Below are 24790 nucleotides of genomic sequence, written 5' to 3'. Positions count from 1 at the left end.
TACTGTCTGTGAAGATGACTCCCATGCTGGCAGACTATTTGCGTGCAAGGTCTTCAGAGAGCAAGATCTCTTAAGAAAAAGGGCCCATTTGAAGAGGCTAGGGTTGTGCTCCAAGTGTTTGCGGCACCACCCCAAGGATGGGAAAGGATGCACACCCAGATACCTCTGCCCAAAAGTAGACTGTCGAAAAGGAGGGGTGTCGGACCACAATTACCTTCTGTGTCCTAAGCCACCGACTCCAAAGAAGGACAGCAGCAGTGAGGAGCAGAGCACCATAAAAATTGGAGGAAAGAAACTTGGCCTAACCAATAAACAAGAGGAGTTTCTTGCAGAGCTTACTCCAGAACAAAGAGAGAAATACAAAAATGCGTTCTCAAACAAAATATCATCAACTGTATGCGCCAAGGTTGGAGATGGACTGCAAGAACATCCAGTGGTGATGATGCTGATGGAAGTGACGACGAACTCGGGTTGCCTTATTGGCTCCCTAATCGACCTCGCATCGGATACCAATTATATCACCAATGAAACAGCTGATCACCTTGGTCTGTGCGGAGAGAACATCAGGCTTATAGTCCATGGAGTCGGGGGGATGAAGAAGACTGTCCTGACCAAAAGATATTCCCTGAGGCTGAAGGTAAAGACATCCAAGGGAAAAGTGGCAGAGCATAGAATTCTCTGCTATGGCCTGGAAAACATTGCGGAGGTGACTCAATCAGTCACTGCCGAGCAACTGCAGAAGTTCTTCCCCAATGTACCCAGAGACGAACTGGTCCGTCCAACAAAAATTGACCTCCTTATCAGTCACCGGGAAGGTCGTCTTGTTCCCCAGCCAATCAAGATTGTGGGAGACCTCGTCCTCTGGGATGGCCCGCTGGGAAAGACTGTTGGGGGAACCCATCCCGATCTCATTGAGACAGTCGACCTGGCCGTGTACCGCTCTGAAACTCACCTTGCAAGGACCATGAGATCGGCTTCGATGGCGTATAAAGAGACCATCATACCTCAAAAAGAGGAAGAAAATGCGCTTGTCCGGAGCACCGTAACCGCCAACAAAGAGGTCTTCGAGTGGTTCAGGTGGGACAGCATCGGAGCTGCGTGCAGTCCTCAATGTGGCGGCTGCAAGTGTGGTAGGTGCCCCCCTGGAGGAAAAGAAATGACCCTCAAGGAAGAGCGGGACCTGGAAAAGATAAAAGGATGCCTAACATACGTGTTGGCGGACAAACACAGCAACTCACCCCACTGGGACGCAGCTTATCCCTGGAAGACAGACCTCACAACACTGCCAGACAATCGGCAGGCAGTGGAGGCAACCTTCAGAAACACTGAGAAACGTCTGGAGAAGGAACCTGTGTGGAAGGCTGCATACAAAGAACAAATACATGAAATGGTTTCAAGAGGGGCTGCTGCAAAACTCACCAGGGAGGAAATTAACAACTGGGAAGGACCTAAATGGTACATCAGCCATCTGGTTGCACCGAACCCTCACTCTTCCTCAACCCCTGTGAGAATTGTGTGGAATAGTAGCCAAGAATTCCGAGGCATAAGTCTAAATGATCTCCTTCACAAGGGTCCCGATGTACTCAATCCCATCAGAGGTGTCCTTCTGAGGTTCAGGAGTGGACTCCATGCCGCACTGGGTGACGTAAAAAAGATGTATAACTCAGTGTGGCTAAAGGATGATGAAGTTCACCTCCACCGCTTTCTCTGGAGAGACAACCCTGAGGACGACATTGAGGTGTTTGCAGTCGTCAGAGTCAATATCGGTGATAAACCCGCAGGATGTATCGCCCAAGTTGCAATGAAGGAGACGGCCAACCTTCCTCAGTTTGCTAATATGATTGAAGAACGGCGAGCTCTGACTGAGGACAGCTATGTGGATGACATCCTGACCTCACACGATGACCTTAAGACGCTGGAAAGGATCACCAAAGGGGTAGAGGAGGTTTTGAAAGCGGGAGGCTTCTTCCTCAAACCGTGGGTTCTGTCACGCCAAAGTGGGAGGAGTGGAGCCCCTGCTGAAACAATTGTACCCAGGACCCTGGTACTGCCCAACCAAATGCATGATGGGGAGAACAAAGCACTTGGAGTCGGCTACGAACCTGAGACAGACGAGCTTCGGTTGCTGACTTCTATCAACTTCTCTAAGAAAAGAGGGAAAATGAGGACAGGATTTAATCTGAGCATGGAGGATGTCAGGGAAGGAACACCAAATCCCCTTACCCGACGCATACTTCTTAGCCAGATTGCCGCATTATACGACCCGGTTGGTCTTGCCTCACCAGCCAAACAGAAGGGAGTGATGTTGGTACGAGAATCATTCCAGGAAGCTGGCAAGGACAACCACCCATCTAAAGACACATGGGATGCCCCTCTCTCACTAAAACTCAGAGAAGCCGCAATAACGCTCTTTGAAGAAATCGTGAGACTTGGCCAGGTAAGGTTTGAGAGAAGTCTCACGCCGCCTGGAGCCATAGGCCCACCAATAGGGATCACGTTCTCAGATGGAAGCGAATCCTCCTTTGGAGCTGTACTCTACCTGCGGTGGGAAACCCGAGACAAAGTTGTAATGAAGTTGGTGGAATCCAAGGCTAAACTCACCCCTCTCGATCAAAAGGGAGATGTGATCAAGGCGGAACTCTGTGGCGCGGTCTTCGCTACCCGCCTAAAAAAGTATTTTGAGAAGCACTGCCACATTAAAGTCAAGCAGTGGATTCACTTTGTGGACAGCCAAACAATCCTGGCAGCCATCCAAAAGGACAGCTACGGCTTCCAGACCTTTTTCGCTAATCGAATCGGTGAGATTCAGAAAGCCGGACAAGTGGAAGATTGGAGGTGGATTGAAGGCAGAAGAAACATTGCTGACATACTTACCAGAGGTGCAACTCCTGAGGAACTTAATGAAGGGTCAGAGTGGCAGCAAGGCCCTGAGTTCTTGAAATTGCCCAAGACTGACTGGCCTATGAAGATGGCCAGTGAAATTACACCCTCTGCTGCTGAAGATGTGGGAAAACTTCAGCGGAAAGCCTTCTCAGCAGTGGTCACCAGGGCCCAGTCGAAAGAAAGAACTGGCCTCAACGGACCTGACATCAAGGCGGACCTCAAGCATGAAGGAGTCAATGGTAGACCGACATCACCAGCTGTCCCGGGTGCAACATCAGCAGCAGACAGACAGAGAAGGCCCTGGGCAATTGGACTGGTACGCCTTGTGGAACCTCAACGCTTCAGTTCTCTCTCCAAGCTGTGTGGTTCCATAGCCTGGACTCGACGGGCTGCAGAAACCTGGCTGAGAAGATGCCAGGCATCAGACTCAGCAAAGTGGGAGGCAAACTGCTCTATCCTGTCTACTGAGGAGAGAGCGCAAGCCTTCCGAGACCTGGTCCTCGCAGCCCAAAATGGCAGCCAGTTTCTGGACTCAATGCTGAACCGCTTGGTGGTCCACAAGGACGAGAGCACAGGAATCCTTCTCTGTGGAGGACGAATCCAGTCCTGGAAAGAAGATGGAACAGCTGTTCCTTTAATTCCATTTCGTTCATGGCTCGCAACGCTACTGTCAAGAGAAGCTCATAACGAGAACCATGAAGGTGTTGCTTCCACGCTTCTGCGCACCAGGAGGAAAGCATGGATTGTGCAAGGTCGGAGGATAGTAAAGAGAGTTGCAAACGACTGTATAACATGTCGCAAACTAAAAGGGAAGATGTGCCAGCAGAAGATGAGTGATCTGCCGCCAGAACGCTCACAGCGTGCTAACCCATTTGAGTATACCACACTTGACCTCTTCGGCCCCTTCGAAATCAAGGATGCTGTCAAGAAAAGAACAGGGAAAAAAGTCTGGGGCATAGTATTCTGTTGCATTGCATCAAGGGCAGTTCATGCGGACCTCATTGACGACCAATCATCTGAAAGCTTTCTCCAAACTTACTCTCGCTTCGTAGCATTAAGAGGCCATCCCAGAAAATTGTGGTCAGATAGGGGAACCAATTTTATTGGAGCTAAACCTGCCCTACAAGACTTGCATAGGTACTTAGCTACCTTACGGGAAGCATCAATTGAGGACAAAGCCGCCAAGAATGGGACAGTGTGGGCATGGAACTTTCATCCGGCTGACGCACCTCATCGCAACGGGGCTGCGGAAGCTGCAGTTAAGCTCATAAAAAGGGCTCTCACTAGCCTCGGAGGGACAACAAGCTCACTCACCTGGGGTGAACTCCAAACCCTCTTCTACCAGGCAGCTAACCTCACCAATGAAAGGCCAATTGACGCCAGGGCACAAGAACAAGAAGACTCTGTAGAGTATTTGACCCCCAATACTCTGCTTCTTGGGAGAACTAGGCAAGGAGGAGATACAGGAGGAATTGACTTATGCACTCATCCCTGGCGCCGTCTCAGAGCCATCCAGATTGGTGTGGATATGTTCTGGAAGAAGTGGAGTGAACTAGCCGGACCTAATCTATTCATTCGGCCAAAGTGGCACCAGACCCAACGGAATGTAGCAATCGGTGACATTGTTTGGATTGCTGATCAAAACGCACTGCGAGGGCAATTCCGGCTGGGACGGATCCAGGCCGTGTACCCTGACAAGAGAGGACTTGTGAGAGACGCAGACGTTAAGACGTGTGCAGGCCCCCCTGCCTCCCTAATAGTTGGGCAACTTAAGAGGAACCCTCAGCAGCTGACGTCAGTCATCCTGCGGAGAGACGTGAGAAGACTGGTAGTCCTCATCCCTGTGGAAGACCAGTGACTCCTAGACCTCGTCTCTTCGGCCACCAATCCTGCAGGTGCTGCCCAAGCGCCCAAACCCCCGTTTCTGAAGGCATAACCTCAGGATACCTCTCTGTTTCTTGCTCTCTCTCTCCCTCGCTGGTTGGTACGTATCTATGCCACCTTTGCCCACTTGCACCACCATTCACGAAGAATGAAGAGTACATACCCCATATGACCAAACCTGGCAGAATACCACACATCTGTCAGGGGAGGTGCCTGAACAGTGACAATGGTGTCCTATTCTTCATGATTCATAAAAAAAAAAAAAAAAAAAAAATGTAATGTTTTGTCTGTGACCGCCTTGAATCACATGATCAGTCGGTCAAGTGGGAGGTGTCGCGTTCACTACGTCACGGGTGTTCAACAGAAATGTAACGCAGGTTAATAAGTGGGAGGTTCACTTACCTGATTGAAGTACGGGCCAGTCAAGAGTTGAAACGTGGACCAGTAAAACCCCAAAACAGTGTGTTAAAATCTAGTAATGAATGAGCACGGGTTATAAGCGGGAGCGAGTACTAGGTTTGGCATGTTGTCTCGTCAGGAGAGATGCGCCACCGGTAAGCTGCTATTTTTATCCATTGAGCTGCGGTTTAAGTTTGTTTGTCTGTTTACCCTGCCGCTGTGCTGCCGTTGTGTATGTGCGCGGTTTGTATGCTTGATAACTGTTATTTTGGTCACGCTGATAAAACCTTGTTTGCAGTCTGATGTTTAACGTTGTCGGCTCAATTCCAGTAAATGTTTGAAATTGGAGCGTTTCACTGTCACACGAGTTACTTCCTGTTTGCGGTGCTGGATGGGTAATGTAGTTAATCACTGTACATTGGTAATGGATTGCTATGCTCAGCGTTGCTATTTAAAACTACACTCACTGTCTTTCACTTTAGGCCAACATACTGAGAACACTTTTGTGGTTTTGGGCTATTGGTTTAATGTGTAACATTGACATTCATGTACATTTGGTGTGTGTGAAATTGTTGCATTCCTGTGTTTAGATGCATGTGCTTTGTTTAGTCATTCAGTTTAAACACTAAGTATATTATAATATTTATAATACTAAATACTGACTATATTTGGAATTTATATTTTTATTTATATTTATATATTATTCGGATTTTATGGTATATTATGTATGTGACTATTAATATTGTTGTTTACACCATAGTTTTCTATTTCTACAGGTTTATAACCTGTTATTTGTGGACTAATCAACTGTGTATGGAAAATTAATCACAGTAAATAAAAAACCACAAAGAGTCATAACAACGTGTCCTCTCCTGACGCCCCGTTCGGTGGGGAGATTCTTAAAGAACCGAACAGTGTGCATCATACCTGACACCTAGATGAACAATGTACAGTTGGTTTTATCACTGTAAGTCATTGTCTTCAAATGATATTGAGCTTTAAATATTGTCATATTTTGTGTATGATCCCATACAGTAGTAAAATAGGCCTACATAGCAATATTTGCATATGATTTAGCAGTTTATTGTCATAAATATAAAAAATCTAAAAGGTGTGCATCATACCTGACACCTAGATGAACAATGTACAGTTGGTTTTATGACTGTAAGTCATTGTCTTCAAATGATATTGAGCTTTAAATATTGTCATATTTTGTGTATGATCCCATACAGTAGTGAAATAGGCCTACATAGCAATATTTGCATATTATTTAGCAGTTTACTGTCATAAATATCAAAAATCTAAAAGGTGTGCATCATACATGAGACCTGGGTGAACAATGTACAGTTGGTTTTATGACTGTAAGTCATTGTCTTCAAATGCTATTGAAGTTAGAAACGTTTATGCCAATGTCGCATGTAATTTTGAGACGGTCCCTGTGTGGGTGGGTGGTTCTTTGTTTGTCTTTTATTTATTTTTATTTTTTTTACCTTTTTCGATTCATGTGCAATCATTATTACACCACTTTATATCCTGATATGCTACAAGCAAGGTGTGTTGTTGGCTGGGTTGTTTATGGGGGGGCTCAGAAATCTGGTCATGTTCATAGAATTAACTATCCATGTCTGTGATGAGTAACAAGACGGCACCTCGTGGTGCACTGAAATTCACCAGTTGGAATGTTAAGGGACTGAATTTTCCGGTGAAGCGAAATAAAGTTCTTAATTATTTGAAACATTTGAATACTAGCATAGCGTTTATTCAGGAAACACACCTCAGGCCTGCAGATCATCTAAGAATCAGAAAGGGATGGGTGGGCCAGCTCTACCATGCCTGTTTTCAGAGTAAGTCTCGAGGGGTTGCTATTCTCATTCATATATCAGTTCCTTTTTCTGTCTCTGAGGTCATCTCAGACCCCAATGGGCATTTTATTATGATTAGAGGACAGATCAGTGGAGTTTGCTTGATTTTGGACAATGTATATGGTCCTACTTGGGATGATGAGGCTTTTTTCAAAAAAGTTTTGTTTTCCCTCCCTGATTTGCATTCCAACCAACTAATTCTGGGTGGGGATCTTAACTTCTGTTTAGACCCTTTTCTAGATCGCTCCTCATCTAGGCCCTGTGTGCAGTCTAAATCCAGCAAGATTATTCAGCTGTTTATGGAGCAATCTGCGGTTTCTGATTTGTGGTGCTTTTTTAACTCCAAAACAAAAGTTTTCTTTTTTTCAACCGTTCTTTCTCCCGCATTGACTATTTTCTGGTTGATAATAAATAGCTTTCATTGGCTTGCTCATGTATATACAATACTATTGTTATTTCAGACCATGCTGCCGTTACATTCGACCCGGCTTTACCAGGCCTTTCAGTGTCCCGGACTCCTTAATAAAGCCCATATTCCTCTGCATCCTTGAGTCCTCACTACAACCTATACCTCAACCCGTCACATGTGAAGTGCGGCAATAGCGAGTGGAGGTAAACCACACTGTTGGCTCTCTTATATCTCTTATATCAGAGTCAGGATGTCTTCTGGTGCCTGGCACGTTTATTGAACCAACCAGATAAGATAAATTGTAGTGTCAATGATGCTTGCAAAACTCAGAATAGTGAGAGAATCGTGCCTAAAAGAAAGACAGAACAGAAGACAGAATTGAAAAATGGAAGTCGGAGGAATACAGATCATATTTATTTTACGTCAGCGTGAAGCTGCAGTTTCACAATTCATGAGTTGCACTTACAAAAAGCAGTAAAATGCTGCAAATCTTTTTTTTCTTACACTTGAAACATGATTTACACCTTTACAAATCTTCTCTTGCACATGCAAATGTAATTAATGCTTGCAATCTTGTGTAGACTTTCACAGATCTAACTTTGTGCATGCAAATCTTTTAGGTATCATTTTACCTTCATAGGACTGAAATTGTTGTTCAAAGATTGTTTATTTCTTTGATAATTTTTTTATTATTACAATTTTTTTTAATAATTTATTTTGATAGGCCTACTCCTGTCGGGCGCCCAAATTATTTGGTTTTAAACAGGTTATTTAATTATTGATTTAAATAGTTTTTTGGGGCCACCACCATTAGAAGGTGTGCTCTACTTTTTGGCATTATGGCAAGTTGTCAACAACAACCAGAAAGAATCATGTTTTTTTCCTCGTTCATCACTTAAAGTATATCAAGTTTATTGCTTTCACTGTACATTTACTGATGTATCATCAGAGATGATAATCTGAAACACCAAACTGTGAAATGTGTGAAAACATGTCCATTCATCTCAAGAAATGACTCGCGACAAAAGTAATCCCTATTTATAATTGAAAAGACTAAATATTTCATGATACTCAAAGTGAAAACATTCATGATATTAATGTCAGCATGGTATATAAGTTACGATACGTCGCTATTGTGACACATGTCCGAATGAAACGGCTTCTGGAACAAGAACAAATGTGGGCGGGGCTTGATTTTGTCCATAGGGAATTGATTGGATGGTTGTGGTTTGCTATTGGCGGATCTCATGTGAGTGACAGGTCGTCCAGTAAACACGTCATAAGAGAAGAGATGTTGTTGCAAGAGGGAGGGGAATTCATTTTGATTCATGGTTACACACATGAATTTAACAAAATAATGTAGTGCATGAATAAATCATTTATAATAAATACTGCAATTTACAATAAAAACAAGATTTGGCAATTTTGATTTCATGGTGACTTAAAGGAATTGTAATTATGGACACAGTTTTCAGTCCTGCAGTACCAGTGTACTATTTGGGATACAGAATTACTGAACTTTTAATGTTGTTGTCTTGTCTAACCCTAACACTCTAACTTATATTCTTTAAATGTGTCTCTGAGACTGTTTAAACACAATGTGTGTGGAAACTAAAAACTTGGCAGGAATGAGGAACTGCTTTGCAGACACGCCTGTTTTACACACGTCATTCAAACACAGAACCAGGAAACAAGAATCACATGAGTTCAGAGAAAGAGAAACTGAAGTGTAGTTGAGCTGTTGTGTGTTTGTGTCTCTGTGTTCTTGCAGTAAAATGGCAGAAGCCAGAATTTCTCAGGATGAGTTCCTGTGTCCAGTGTGTCTGGATCTCCTGAAGGATCCAGTGGCCATTCCCTGTGGACACAGTTACTGTAAGATCTGTATTACAGGCTGCTGGGATCAGGAGGATGAAGTGGTGGAGAAACTGAGGAAGACTAAGCTTGCTGCTGACTGTTACGCTGGAGCTGGAAACGTGCGGTGTGACGTCTGTACTCGAAGAAAACGCAAAGCCGTCAAGTCCTGTCTGCTGTGTCTGAAGTCTTACTGTCAGAATCACCTAAAACAACATGAGAGTTTGTTTAAAGGAAAGAGACACAATCTGACTGATGCCACTGGACGACTGCAGGAGATGATCTGCCAGAAACACAACAAGCTCCTCGAGGTTTTCTGCCGCACTGATCAGAAGTGTATATGTGTGCTGTGTACGAAGGATGAACATAAAAAGCATGACACTGTATCAGCTGCAGCACAGAGGACAGAGACACAGGTATGAACTTAAAGAGATATCATTATGCTCATTTAAAGGCTCATCATTTTGTTAATGGGGTCTACTAGGAAACATTTACATAATTTAATGTCTGTTTTCACTCTCTGTCTGAACACCGTTTTAGTTTCAGTTCCTTTGAAACGCGCCTCCTGAAAATCGCAGTCTGCTCTGATTGGTCAGTCGGCCCCAGTCTGTTGTGATTGGTAAGTCGGCCCCAGTCTGTTGTGATTGGTCAGTCGGCCCCAGTCTGCTCTGATTGGTCAGTCGGCCCCAGTCTGCTCTGATTGGTCAGTCGGCCCCAGTCTGTTGTGATTGGTCAGTCGGCCCCAGTCTGTTGTGATTGGTCAGTCGGCCCCAGTCTGCTCTGATTGGTCAGTCGGCCCCAGTCTGTTGTGATTGGTCAGTCGGCCCCAGTCTGTTGTGATTGGTCAGTCGGCCCCAGTCTGCTCTGATTGGTCAGTCGGCCCCAGTCTGTTGTGATTGGTCAGTCGGCCCCAGTCTGCTCTGATTGGTCAGTCGGCCCCAGTCTGTTGTGATTGGTCAGTCGGCCCCAGTCTGTTGTGATTGGTCAGTCGGCCCCAGTCTGTTGTGATTGGTCAGTCGGCCCCAGTCTGCTCTGATTGGTCAGTCGGCCCCAGTCTGTTGTGATTGGTCATTCGGCCCCAGTCTGTTGTGATTGGTCAGTCGGCCCCAGTCTGTTGTGATTGGTCTAATGCTTAGAGTGTGTGTCGGAAATGAGAACACAACAAAATATTGAGATTGTATATTGCTGAGGAACTAGGCATTGATGAAATAATGCTGGCACTTATGAATAAACCTGTATCCTTACCATGTAAGATCTTCAACCCCTCAGTCTAACCACTTCACCTATAATGGATTCATATCTGTTTACTTGATTTATGTGATGTTTCTCCTGTTATGGGTTTGTCCTTTAGCACCTGCTGAAGGAGACGCAGAGGTCGTTCCAGCAGAGGATCCAGCAGAGAGAGAAAGATCTTCAGCAGCTGAGAGAGGCTGTGGCGTCTCATAAGGTGAGTCTGGAGAAGAAGAGAAGTTTGAGACGTCTCAGTCAGGACTCACTGAAGCTCACTGTGTGATTGTGATGTGTGTGTAACAGCGCTCTGCACACACAGCAGTGGAGGTCAGTGAGAGGATCTTCACTGAGCTCATCCGCTCCATTGAGAGAAGCCGCTCTGAGGCGACACAGCGGATCAGAGATCAGGAAAAGACTGCAGTGAGTCGAGCTGAAGGACGACTGGAGCGACTGGAGCAGGAGATCAATGATCTGAGGAGGAGAGACGCTGAGCTGGAGCAGCTTTCACACACACAGGATCACATACACTTCCTGCAGGTAACAGAGATCGAGAAGAACAGGGTCATAGTGGACTTGAGCAGGCGACTCAGAGAAACATTTCATGAGAGCAGAATGAGCCGTTGACTGAAGTGTTGATCTGTTCGTTCGGTTATTATATAATCATCAGTCAGACTCTCATCTGATCTTCTTCTTTTGAAAGAGACGCACTTACAAATACATTTCGGATCTAGAAATCTCTGAAGAAAACATTTTTCTGAAATCTCTATCGAGCTTCCAGACAGCAACTGCACAAAACTTCACTAATATTTAACATTTGTTTTACAACAATGTGAAATCCATGAACTTGATGGTACCAGTTATGGGACCCCAGCTAATTTTCATAACTATTTGACTGGAACACAAATTAATTAATTATTCAAAGGGAATAAGAGTGTACATTAGCAATGCTTCAGTGTATTTAAACCACAAAACCTGACCTTGGGATCGTGTCCTAAGAGTCCTTGTGAATTTCACAGCTACTAACTGCTCAAAAGTTATAAATAATGGTCAATCTACTCGTTGCCCTTAAATTGCTTTTCCTGATCAGATCTGCTCAACTCTGCCATGTGACTTGATGCACTTGATCTATTACAATATTGTTATTGGCAGATGTTTGATCATCCAAGTGATTTCCTAGAAAGTTCACATATAGTGTAAGTGGCAAATGCTAGAATGATGCAAGAGCTCTAACATGATATAATGACTATGAGAAGAATGAAGCTGATGCTGTGAAAGTGCTGGATTGGAGGAAATCTGACAGTAGAGCAGGTTATTGATGAAGTGTGGAGGTGATGAGCTTTGATTTCTGTTTCCTCTAGAGTTTCCAGTCTCTCTCAGCTCCTCCTGAATCTACAGGTGTGAATGACAATCCCTTCAGTTCTTTCTCCTCTTTTGATGGCGTAAGAGAATCTGTCCGTCAGTTGAGAGACAAACTGGAGATTTTCTGCAAGGAAGACCTCAGGAAGATCTCTGACGGAGGTAAAGTCCTGGGGCCTCGTGTATAAATGTTGCATACGCACAAAAGGCATTGAAATGTGTATTGGGATTTATAAAACATAAATGTGTGCGCACCGTCCAAACACTCTAGACTGTGTCAAGTCAAGTCACCTTCATTTATACAGCGCTTTTAACACAGATTGTTCCAAAGCAGCTTCACAGTGACAACAGGAGATTACAGTAACAGAGATTGTTTGGCTTTACAGCAGCTCTAGAATAAAGTTTATGTCCAGCTAAAGCTAGTTTTGATTAAACTAGTGAACTAGTGTGTAACGGACGTAAGCCATTAAGTTAGTAAGCTGTTTGTGTAAACCTCACTCCCCTGGCCTCAAGAGGCGCGCCAGCAACTGACATTAGCAGCTGTAGTCTTTAGCGTCCTTGTTAGCGTGTCCGCCTCCCACGCCGGAGACTCCGGTTCGAATCCCACTCGGAGGTGGTCGATTAGAATCAGTGACGTGCATACGCACTCTTTTACTGGAGTGAGTGAAGTAATGAAGTAAGAGAAAGGGTTAAACTGTTTTCATTTTGATGTAGGCTACACATTTAAATATTTCACTCTCATTATTGGAGTTAAGCAAGAATTACTGTATATGAATTTGCTCTTCTGATGGTTTCCAGCTTTCTCTTTCTGCAAATTGTATAGTTGTATGGTGTATAGCGATATGACCCAGCACCCAAAATACTATCAGAACACTCCAAAGCAGCCTTTATTCTTCACGAAAGATGGATAAAAAGCGCACAGGAAATAAAAACCTTGAAAGAATTATATACGACCCGCCAAATCACAGAGATGCCGATTCGCGCGGGACTAATATTATTACGGGACCTCGGTGTTCGGCGAAATATGGTAGGTCATTTGCGGGGGAATTTTTACTTTACAAATTACAGACATGGCCAATTCGCACGGGATTAAGATCACAGACAACCTCCGCAATTATTACAAATGACTAGAGGTCACCAGGTCATACTAATCCCGTGCGAATAGGGCTTTAGATTATACCGTCCAGTATCAAATCATACAATCCACAATATAGATAAATAACATCTGCACTCGATGCACAACATGTTAATACACACAGAGAGACATTAGCCATAAATATTAATATAAAACACAATCTACTAGTAGGTGAAGATAGTAACACTTACTTTTTGGCATTGATGCACACAGTATACATATGAAACTCTCCGAATACGGTGAAAGAAAAGCTCTCAGCAGCAGCAGTGCCATGTCTTGAGTGAAGCTGCTCGTGTTGAAGCGCATTAATACCAGAGATGCCCATACGCCATTATTCTGTCATCTGTGCAAATAATCACACTCTTCATGTCTGTTGATTTCCACAGTCACTTTCACCAACATTGTTCCCAGGACCAGGAACGACTTCCTACAATGTAAGTCACTGTACTGAGACGCTGCTGATATATGGAACATGAATTCAGCTACTGTACATTAAAAGATCAGACAGATTCATAATTCCTGATTGTGATGTGTTTTATCTCCATCAGATTCCCAGCCGCTCACTCTGGATCCGAACACAGCGAATGAATGGCTCGGTCTGTCTGAGGAGAACAGTGAGATTACTTACTCTTTCCCAGAGCTTCAGTTTTATCCTGATCATCCAGACAGATTTGAATGTCATCTTCAGGTGTTGTGTAGAGATTATGTGTGTGGACGCTCCTACTGGGAGATTGAGTGGAGTGGTGAAATTGTGTTAATATCAGTGTCATATAAGAGCATCCGCAGGCAGGGATCGGGTGATGAGTGTGGGTTTGGACGTAATGATCAGTCCTGGAGTTTGGTCTGCACTCCCTCCAGTTACTCATTCACACACAATAAGACAGAGACTAAACTCCCTGTGAAGCCCATCAGCAGTAGAACAGGAGTGAATGTGGATTACAGTGGAATAGGAGTGAATGTGGATCACAGTAGAGTAGGAGTGTATGTGGATCACAGTGCAGGAACTCTGTCCTTCTACAGCGTCAGCGGAGACACAATGAGCCTCATCCACACAGTCCAGACCACATTCACTCAGCCGCTCTATCCGGGGTTTGCGGCTGGTCCTGAATCATCAGTGAAACTGTGTTGATGAATCAGAATAGACTGTAGAGAGATTCTACCCATAATGCTTTGAGCTTCATGATAAATCAGTAACAGTGAGATGTTACAGAGTCTCTTATTTCCTCTTCATTACATTAATAACACAGCTGAACTTCTGTCACTGAAATATCATGTCAGGATAACTGTGTAATAAATCCTCATATCGACAGTAAGATCAGTGTGTGAGAGAGAGTCATGATGAGTGACGGTGTGTATCTGTGCTTTTCTTAAAGGGATACTCCACCGTTTTTTCATATTAAACTATGTTATTCCCTTAACTAAGACGAGTTGATACATACCTCTCTCGTCTCAGTGCGTGCACTAAATCGCTCTGTCTTGCGGCGAAACTTTGTTAGCCCAGTTCATTCAATATGTGCCAAGCAGAGAAGCTACCAAACACCTCCACGTTTTCCCTAATTAAATACAGTTACTCGCGTAGTGTAACTCGACCTAGGACGGTGACACAAAACAAAACATTGCGCTTTTCTTAGCGTGTAAAATGGATAACTATATTATATGGCGGAATACCATAGCAAGTGCTTGGAAGCACTTCGACTTCGGCGCAGTAATATCTTCACTAGAGGGAGCGGGGGCCGGTGAGAGGATTTTTCACGAGTGAAGATATTACTGCGCCGAAGTCGAAGTGCTTCCAAGCACTTGCTATGGTATTCCGCCATACCAAATCCCATCAGTACATTATTTACAGTTTGAAAACAATTATGTTTTCGTAGTTTCTTAATTGCTGGGATTAGACCTGTGATTTTTCATTCCAGATTAGGCAAAGCTATACTGCTGTCATTGGGGACACTGGATTGGGTTTTATTTAAACTGCCAGTTGAAACTCCGGAAAAGTTCTTGGTTGGCCAATGCTTACCTGACCAGCAGCGTCGGGTGTTATTTAATTGTTGTTCGGAGGGAATGGAGCTTGTAGTTTAGAGATCAGCTGTTTGTGTAATGTTTAGGGACTGGGCAACAATCGTGTCCATCTTCATGGGTGCCAGCTCCTGGATCATTCTGGAGGAGTTTTGGGGGTCGCCATGTGGCAAAGTTGTTGCTGTTTGTCTTCGGGAACCAGTGTAGTTGTCCGTTGACCAGGCGTTGGCCGCTCCTTCCCACTCCCCGTCAGAGTAAACACCTCATCAGACAGGCCCATGGGTCTCGGTTTACTGGCAGCCGTGGCCAGCATTGACTCCAAGGCGCTCGAGGGGCAGACAGTGAAATTAGGTGAGAATCAGAATCTGTTTTTGCAGTGTTGATGTTTGTTATGGATATGCAAGTATTCTATTATAAATATGCCTTTTTGTTTATGATGCACTTATGTATTGTAGTCAACCAAAATGGTAACCTTATATAATGAAAGTGTTTTTATAAAGCAAGACACCAGAAGTTGTTGTTAAACGATTTATTAAAGAAGTGTTATATAATTAAAGACACTTTAATCATTGAAACCATATATTGAGTAAGTTGTTTATGAAGAAAACACTGCGATTGTTGTTGTAAAATCATTTATTGAGAAAGTGGTTAATAAAGAAAGACATCCCACACTTAATGTTTTAAGCATTTATTAAAAAGGATAGTGAGGAACAAGACATGTATTAGAAAGTGCTTTGCCAAAGAAAGAAGAAAAATGCAAGCATTACCGTCTATGTGTTGCGGACGAGACACAGAATGCAACAAAGAAAAGATCCGAAGAAGGAGGACGAAGAGGCGAAAGGCTTTATATGAACAAGTCCTAGGGAGTTTCCAGGAGGGGATTTCTGAAGATGTCAAAGAGTTGATGGACTTTAAAAGGACTGGAAAGGAATGTCCAGGCAGACGCTGATTCACCAAGGACGGCCTCTCCAGTGTTAGATGCCTTGCACCTCATGCAAGTTAAAGCCTGTTAACGATTTGGTTTTGATTTACTTTTATTTTTATTTTATATATTAGTACCTTTTATGTAAACTAGTTAACCTGTTTTTAATAAAAAAATATGTATAATTGAAATTAAGAAGCTCGCCTGCCACAAGTCTCTGTTTTACAAAAGATTGAGCTGAACTAACCATGGAGAAGTCTTCTGTGATCTAAATATTGTAAGGCTGCACATTTCCCTATCTGTGTTTGCTGCAACCATTCCCCTGCAAACTTCAGCACCAAGGAGAGCAGTCCCCTAAAAAAGAGCTTACACGGGTGGATCGTGTCTTTTTAAAGATGTCACTCTACCTGTGTGTTTCTGGATTCGGTCATTACCTGGGATCGCGGGATGGTCACGAACGCTGCATCGCGTGTCTGGTCATTGAACACGTGGAGGCAGCGTTCGTTGATGAGTCATGTACCCATTGTAGGAAGATGCCCATCTCGGAGCTACGGTTGAGACTCTCGTTCCTGCAAAGGGGCGGAGTCCCTGCGCCTCTGCCGCGATCTAAACCTCCTCAGAGGCCTACTTCAGTCAGTAGTGCGGGTAACCTGAGGATCATGGTGAGTGCGCTTCCTTCGGGGAACCAACCCCCTAGGAACCCTCATCCCTCCCACGCTCCGCAGCCAGTAGAGCCGCTGACGGAACATGCTGGACCATCCACAAGGTGTGTACCAGCTGTTTCCTTTGACGCTCCCCAAGATGACCAGATGTTGATCACTGCATCGAAGGGTGGGTCAGACTTCTCCAGGGATGACGATTCGGCAGCGCTGCCCCCTTCGGGTGTAACAGCAGTGCCCGAGTCGGACATGGAGATGATGGCCATGCTTTCCCGGTCCACCAACAGGATCGCGCTCGTGTGGAACCCTCCAACGTGTCCCGAGCCCTCGAGGCAGGACGATTGGTTTCTCGGGGTGGCGCACACTGGTTCTCAGCAACCCACCCCGGTTCATCTCTTCCCGGAGGTGCTTGAGGAGCTCGCTGGGTCATGGATGGCACCATTCACCTGAAACCAGAAACCGCCCCGGTGGCTCCCCCTCCCTCATCACCCCTAATGGCAGATGGCTAAGGGTTACATGTGCATCCCTCCAGTGGAGCGGGCCATTGCTATGCAGCTGTGCCCTAACTCCACTTGGCGGGGAGAGCTGTGTCTCCCTTACCAGGCCTGTAAGCACTCGTCGGGATTTAACAGGCAAGGCTTACAAGGCCTGTGGGGAAGCCACCTCTGCCATACACGCCATGGCGTTGTTGCAGGCCCATCAGGCCAAGGCACTGAAGGATCTGCTCGAGAATGGTAATGATCCCCAAGTTCTCCAGGAACATCGTGCTGTGATGGACCTCACGCTTTGTGCGACGAAGGTGACCGCATGGTCGGTGGGTCGTGTGATGTCCACTATGGTGGTCCAGGAACGCCATCTCTGGCTGAGTCTAGCCAACATGAGAGAGACCAACAAAGTCAGGTTTCTTAACTCCCCCATGTCCCAGACCGGCCTCTTCTGCGACGCGGTCGAGAACTTTGCACAGCAGTTCTTGGCTGTACAAAAGCAGACTGAGGCAGTCAAACATATCCTGCCGCCGCGGTCAGCTGCTGTCTCCCACCCACCGCCTGCGGCCCCTCAGTCTACTCATCGCAGAGGGCGTCCTCCTGCGTCGTCCCTCGGTCCCGCATCACAGCAGCAGCCTCCATCTAAGCAGCGCCGAGGAGCCAGTCGCAAGCAGGTAAAGCCAAAGGTAAGCGGCCCTTGGACGGGCGACCCGTAGATGGATGGGACTGCTCTTCGGGAGATGGTGACCGCACCGCTCCCTCCCCCGGAAGAGGGCCGGGTGGTAAATCTTGTGTACAACTTTAATTTAGAAGGATATCCTGTTACTTTATCCACTACGGTAAAAGACCTGGGTGTTATACTAGACCGCAACTTGTCTTTCAAAAATCATATTTCATATGTTTCAAGAACAGCCTTTTTCCACCTTAGATATTAATATTCTCACATGGAATCAATGTTGATTATCATCGCTCTGCTGAATAATTTCAAGGGCATCTTAGATCATTATTTATTCTCGTGTATACTACATTTAGCTAAGGCTGCAAAGCCAACTCTGTTACAAATATGGTAGAACAATCACTTCTACCACTTAAGATTGTTTCATAAGATATTCATAAATAATTTTTCTGATCAGTTTCATCTCAGTGTCCCAGATAGCTTAGAAGAACTTGATGTTGCGACAGAAACTATTGACTCTTTTCCAATGCTTTAGACAGTTGCTTCTTTGCAGTTGCTTCTTTGTGTTCATGAGGAAAATCTGATGGTCTTCATTTGGAGTGACACTCGTGGTCTATGGGGTCTCCAGGGTCCCCAGACAATAACATGTCATTTTCTTACAGATTAATAGTTGTTTTTTTGTTGTTTTTTTTTTTTTTTTAACAACTGTAATTTTAGTCTGTTTATTAATGTTTTTACTCAACATTTGTGCAGTTTTTGGAGGATTTATGATATATTTTAAATTTATAAATTTAAATTTTAAATAAGTTTTTATACAAAAACAGCTTTTTATGTAAAATTCACTTTATAAAAGACACAAATTTCTAAATTTTATTTATGGGGATAACACAGATAATTTTACATGGTTTAGTGTAAAATTTTTGCCCATATTTTGGAAAATGTAGTTTTAAAAGTAAAATTTTATCATGTTAGCCACCAGATGGCTATAGAGCTCCACTATAAATAATAAAAAATAAAATAAAAACCCGCTCTGTACAGCTATGATCAGCTGTTCGGCCGAGCTTTCCATGTTGTTATGGAAAGGCCAAAGCTGATCAGTTGGTTTTTGTCACATGACCTGCGGTGCGCTTACGGCAGTCTGAAAAGTTGAGATGTTTTCATCTCGCTGTAGCATAAGTGTTGTCACACTTTAATTAACCGGTGTGGAAATATCCTCACCACCATATCCCTACCAACCTTCTGAACGTATGACTTACAGAAGGTACCCTTAACTAAGAACGTTTTGGGAAAAACGTTTTAACGATAAGGTACAGCTTAAGGTATAACTTAAGAACGACATATCGTTAAGAAGGTTTCGGGAAATCCAGGCCTTATCGTTAATACGCGTTTCCTGCTGATCGATTGCTCCTGTCTGCCTCGCTGCCTGCTGTGAGTGTGTTTGCTTCGGTGCTGTAAGCTCCGTTTAAGCCTCGTATTTCTTTGTTTTGAACCATCATTTACTACAATTTGTAGTTGTTTATACTACTAAAATACATCTTACCCAACATCTCAGATTAACCTGACATCGCTAGCTTCCGTTACTACTAGCACAACACGCTAGTAATTCGCTAAGGGAGCCTGTTAACGCGCCACCCGTGCGCTCAGCTATTTTTATTTATTTATTTTTCTCTCGCGCGCCCGCGCCTTTGAGTTCATAAAAAGCTCAGGTGAGTAAGAATCACTCAACAAACACGGTGAGTAATGTCTTGTCCTGTTATTGTCACCTGCACTTCATGTCACATGTTTAGCATAGCCTTCTCTGTCGGCAATATAGGATTTATATGTGATAAATGCAAGGAGACAGTTAGGTTGACGGAGAAGATTTCAGAATTAGAGACACGCATCCAAACGTTAATTGAGGATAGTAAAAGTGCAAGAGATTTAAATACTGCTTTGGATGCGCCTAGCATAGTGAACTCTTTACATGAGTCGGTTCTGGCTGAAGTAGAGCCTGCGCAGCCGGGCAAATGGGTGACAGTGAGGGATCGCTCTAGTCGCGGATCTAAAAACCACTCTTCCGTTCCGATTACCATAACAAATCGATTTGCCCCGCTCAGTGAAACACCCACTGAGAGTTCTGTTGATTGTGCCCTAGTTATTGGCGATTCTATTACACGGAACGTGAAAATAGAGACACCAACCACCATAGTCACATGTTTGCCGGGAGCCAGAGCACCTGACATCAAAACAAATTTAAAAGTGCTGGCTAATGCTAATCGTAAATTCTCTAAGATCATTATTCATGTCGGCACTAATGATGTTCGACTCCGCCAGTCGGAGATCACCAAAATTATTATTAAAGAGGTGTGTGAACTTGCAAGTACGATGTCAAGGACTGTAATTTGCTCTGGCCCCCTTCCTGTTCGCAGGAGTGATGAGATAGTTAGTAGATTGTGTTCGCTTAACGGTTGGCTGTCTAAGTGGTGTCCGCAAAATAATATAGAATTCATAGACAATTGGAAAAGTTTTTGGGGCAAACCTGACCTGTTGAAAAGAGATGGTATTCATCCCTCCTGGGATGGTGCTGCTCTTCTCTCTAGTAATATGACACATAGTCTTAGAGCTCAAACATGACAATCTGGGGCTCAGGTCAGGAAGCAGACAGACTGGCTTAACCGACCGTCTGCTAGCTGCCTCACGTCACCAAGGTCAGATAAATCCCATCACATAGAGCCTCTTTCACCTAGCTATCATCATATAGAGACTGTGTCTGTTCCCCGAATTTGGAAATCCAAAAAACGTTTAAACCCATCTAAGGTTAAAAATGTAATTGATGTTCAACAAATAAAAAACAGATATAATACAGATGAGCAAATGCTAAAGCTTGGGTTGCTGAATATTCGATCGCTTACTTCAAAAGCACTCGCTGTTAATGATATGATTTCAGATAATAACCTAGATGTGCTGTGTTTGACAGAAACCTGGCTAAAACCAAACGATTACATTACTTTAAATGAGTCCACCCTGCAAGATTACTGTTATAAACATGAGCCTCGTCTGAAACACAAAGGGGGTGGTGTTGCTGTAATTTATAGTAATACTTTCAAAACCACTAAGAAATCAAGTTTTAAATATAATTCTTTTGAAGCATTGGTGCTTAATGTAAAAATATATAGTGTAAACGATAAATCACGTTTGAGATTTGTGCTGGCTACTGTACGCAGGCCACCAGGGCACCATACAGACTTTATCAAAGAATTTGCGGAGTTTCTATCAGAATTAATATTGACTGCAGATAAAGTACTAATTGTTGGTGATTTTAATATACACGTAGATAACGAAAAAGATGCATTGGGATTGGCATTTAAAGACATTGTAAACTCAATTGGAGTTAGACAACACGTGTCAGGACCTACTCATCATCGTAATCATACTCTAGATCTAATATTATCACACGGAATAGATGTTGATGCCGTTGAAATTCTGCAGCAGAGCGATGACATCTCAGATCATCTCAGATCATTATCTAGTCTCGTGTAAATTACATTTAGCCAAGGCTGCAAAGCCGACTCCGTGTTTCAAATATGTTAGACCTATCACTTCTGCCACTAAAGATTGCTTTATTAATAATCTTCCTGATCAGTTTCATCATCTCAGCATCCCAGATAGCTTAGAAGAACTCGATATTGCAACAGAAACTTTTAACTCTCTCTTTTCCAGCACTTTAGACACAGTTGCTCCGTTGCGCTTAAAGAAGATTAAAGAAAATAGTCCAACGCCGTGGTACAACGAGCACACTCGGGCCCTTAAGAGAGCAGCCAGAGAGATGGAGCGCAACTGGAAGAAAACAAAACTAGAGGTATTTCGCATTTCATGGAAGGAGAGCTCGATTACTTACAGAGAGGCTTTAAAAGCTGCTAGATCTGCTTATTTTTCAACCCTATTAGAAGAAAATAAACATAATCCTAGGTATTTATTTGAAATGGTGGCTAAACTAACGAAAAATAAAGCTTGAAGGACCGAAGTTTCCAAGCAGCACAGCAGTAATGATTTTATGAACTTCTTCACTTGTAAGATTGATAATATCAGGGACATTATTATAACTATGCAACCATCTACTACAGTATCGCATCAGGGAGTGCATTGTAGTCTCCCTGAGGAAAAATTTGATTCATTCGTTGCTATAGGAGAGGAAGAATTTACTAAACTCATTAAATCATCTAAATCGACAACATGTATGTTAGACCCTATACCGACTAAGCTACTGAAAGAGATGCTTCCAGAGGTCATAGATCCTCTTCTTAATATCATTAATTCGTCTTTGTCTTTAGGATACGTACCAAAAAACTTTAAGCTGGCTATGATTAAACCGCTTGTTAAAAAAAACGCAACTTGATCCTACAGAATTAGTCAATTACAGGCCGATCTCGAATATACCTTTTCTGTCAAAGATATTAGAAAAGGCAGTATCCTCACAACTGTGTTCCTTTCTTGAAAGAAATGATATCTGCGAGGATTTCCAGTCCGGATTTAGACCGTACCATAGTACAGAGACGGCTCTCGTTAGAGTCACAAATGATTTGCTCTTATCATCCGATCGTGGTTGTATCTCTCTATTAGTGTTACTCGATCTTAGTGCTGCATTTGACACCATTGACCACAACGTTCTTTTAAATAGACTCGAACATTATGTTGGCATTAGTGGAAATGCACTAGCATGGTTTAAATCATACTTATCTGACCGTTATCAGTTTGTAGCAGTAAATGAAGAGATGTCTCATCGATCACAAGTTCAGTATGGCGTACCTCAAGGCTCAGTACTAGGACCGCTGCTGTTCACTCTGTACATGCTACCATTAGGAGATATCATTAGGAAGCATGGCATTAGTTTTCACTGTTATGCTGATGATACTCAGCTCTATATTTCTTCACGCCCAGACGAAACTTACCAATTCACAAAAATTAACGGAATGCATAGCTGATATAAAAAATTGGATGACTCGTAATTTCCTACTTCTAAATTCTGAAAAAACAGAGATTCTAATTATTGGACAAAAAACTTCCTCACGTAATAACCTAGAATACTGTCTAACACTTGATGGCTGCTCTGTTAAGTCTTCGTCGTCGGTTAGGAAGCTGGGTGTGCTCTTTGATACCAATCTTTCATTTGAAAGTCACGTGTCTAGTATCTGTAAAACTGCATTTTTCCATCTTAAAAATATATCTAAATTACGACATATGCTCTCATTGACAAATGCGGAACAGTTAGTTCATGCGTTCATGACCTCAAGGCTAGATTATTGTAATGCTCTACTGGGTGGTTGCCCTGCACGCTTAATAAACAAACTACAGCTAGTTCAAAACGCAGCAGCTCGAATTCTTACCAGAACCAGGAAGTATGACTATATTAGCCCGGTTCTGTCAAAACTGCACTGGCTCCCTATTAAACATCGCATCAATTTTAAAATATTGATGATTACTTACAAAGCACTAAATGGTTTAGCTCCGCAGTGCTTGAGTGAGCTCTTAACGCATTATAGTCCTTCACGTCTATTGCGATCTCAAAATTCCGGCCAGTTGATAATACCTAGAATATCAAAATCGACTGCTGGCGGTAGATCCTTCTCCTATTTAGCGCCAAAACTCTGGAACAGTCTTCCTACCATTGTCCGGGAAGCAGACACACTCTGTCAGTTCAAAGCCAGATTAAAGACACATCTCTTTGATCTAGCATTCACATAATACATTATAGACTCCTATAATTCAATTTTAGGCTGCATAGATTAGGTCAGCCGGAACCGGGAACACTTCCCATAGATCCTGATGTACTCGTTACATCATAAGAAGAATGGCATCTACGCTAATTTTAGTGTCTGTGTTTATCCCGAGGTTTTCACGCAGCCTGCCGGATCCAGGCCGTATCCAGATCTGACGAAGGACCTTCGCCTGGACCCGATGACAATGCAGTGCTGAAGTGCCAACTAGTCTCTCCCTATGGAGGATCCCTTTACCACTCTACAGATAAGGCGTTGTCGGGAAAATTCGTTTCGCGTTCCTACCCCGAAGCGACAAAATAAAATAAAATTCTTTATCAAAATTTATAAGGAAAGACAAGTACTTTGTTTAGGCTTGGCTTGTAGGGAATTCCAAACTTGCGCACGTATATTCAAACGCACATAACTATAGAACCCATTAGCGTTTCTCACAGGTTCACGTTTAAAGTCTGTGCAGAGAGAATGGTGTCGTCTTAGCGGCCCCTAATTTAATAACAAATGATCGTTGTGACGGAAGCAAATCAATCAAAACTAACTTTAGCTGGAAAATAACTTTATTAAAGAACTTTATTAAATCTTTTTCCGTGGTGGTCGCACTGCGCGCTGTGAGTGCGCATTAGTTTGTTGTGATCGCCCTTTGTTCTTTTTGTGCCGTAGATTTTCGGTGATTTTTTTGTTGTTGTTGTTGTTGTGCATTTCCTTGACTTTTCGCCCGTTTAGGGAATTTTGTCACTCGCAATGTTTGATTTAGACGCGTATTCTTGCTCCTTCAGAGGATATTTTGTTAACTGTAACGCGTGATGACCTTGTTAGAATCGCTGGCCACTATAAGCTTGAGGTGAGTGGTAGCCCTTCCAAGGCTGAGCTTCAGGATAAGCTTATTGAAGATTTGTGAGAACTTGGAGTGTTTGGGAAAGTGTCTCCTGATGTATCTACGTCGCCTGATCAGGGTAAACGTCTCCCTATTGACTCTTCACCTAGTAAAGCAGCACTAGAATTTAAACGTTTACAGTTAAGAGAAAAGGAAATTGAATGGGAACGTGAAAACTAGATTGGAGGCTGATAGACAGACAGCACGAGAGCGAGAAAAAAGAGAACACGAATTGAGATTGAAAGATCTTGAATTTGTGTAGGCATTACGAATTAAAGAACTTGAGCTGAAGGCCCGGGAGGCTGGTGTTTCATTCAAGCCAGATCAATTTGACATACAGTAACTCGTAACATTCGCCTTGTTCCACCTTTTAATGAGAGCGAAGTTGATAAGTTTTTTGCA

General features: G+C 43.4%; 1 protein-coding gene across 1 annotated transcript; it reads left to right on the top strand.

Annotated features, from left to right (window-relative positions):
- The first annotated feature begins 9113 nt into the window (after positions 1-9113).
- LOC311080591 (tripartite motif-containing protein 16-like) lies at positions 9114-18909 on the top strand. Its single transcript, XM_084110615.1, has 6 exons — positions 9114-9704; positions 10640-10735; positions 10822-11055; positions 11877-12036; positions 13396-13443; positions 13558-18909. The coding sequence occupies exons 1-6, from the start codon at positions 9213-9215 to the stop codon at positions 14136-14138; spliced, it is 1611 nt and encodes a 536-aa protein (XP_083966741.1). The 5' UTR covers positions 9114-9212; the 3' UTR covers positions 14139-18909.
- The last annotated feature ends 5881 nt before the right edge of the window (positions 18910-24790 follow it).

Source organism: Abramis brama, assembly GCF_963993115.1.
Source record: "Abramis brama genome assembly, chromosome: 1".
NCBI lineage: Eukaryota > Metazoa > Chordata > Actinopteri > Cypriniformes > Leuciscidae > Abramis > Abramis brama.
Note: the sequence above shows the minus strand (reverse complement) of the source record. Positions and strands in the feature narration are given on the sequence as shown.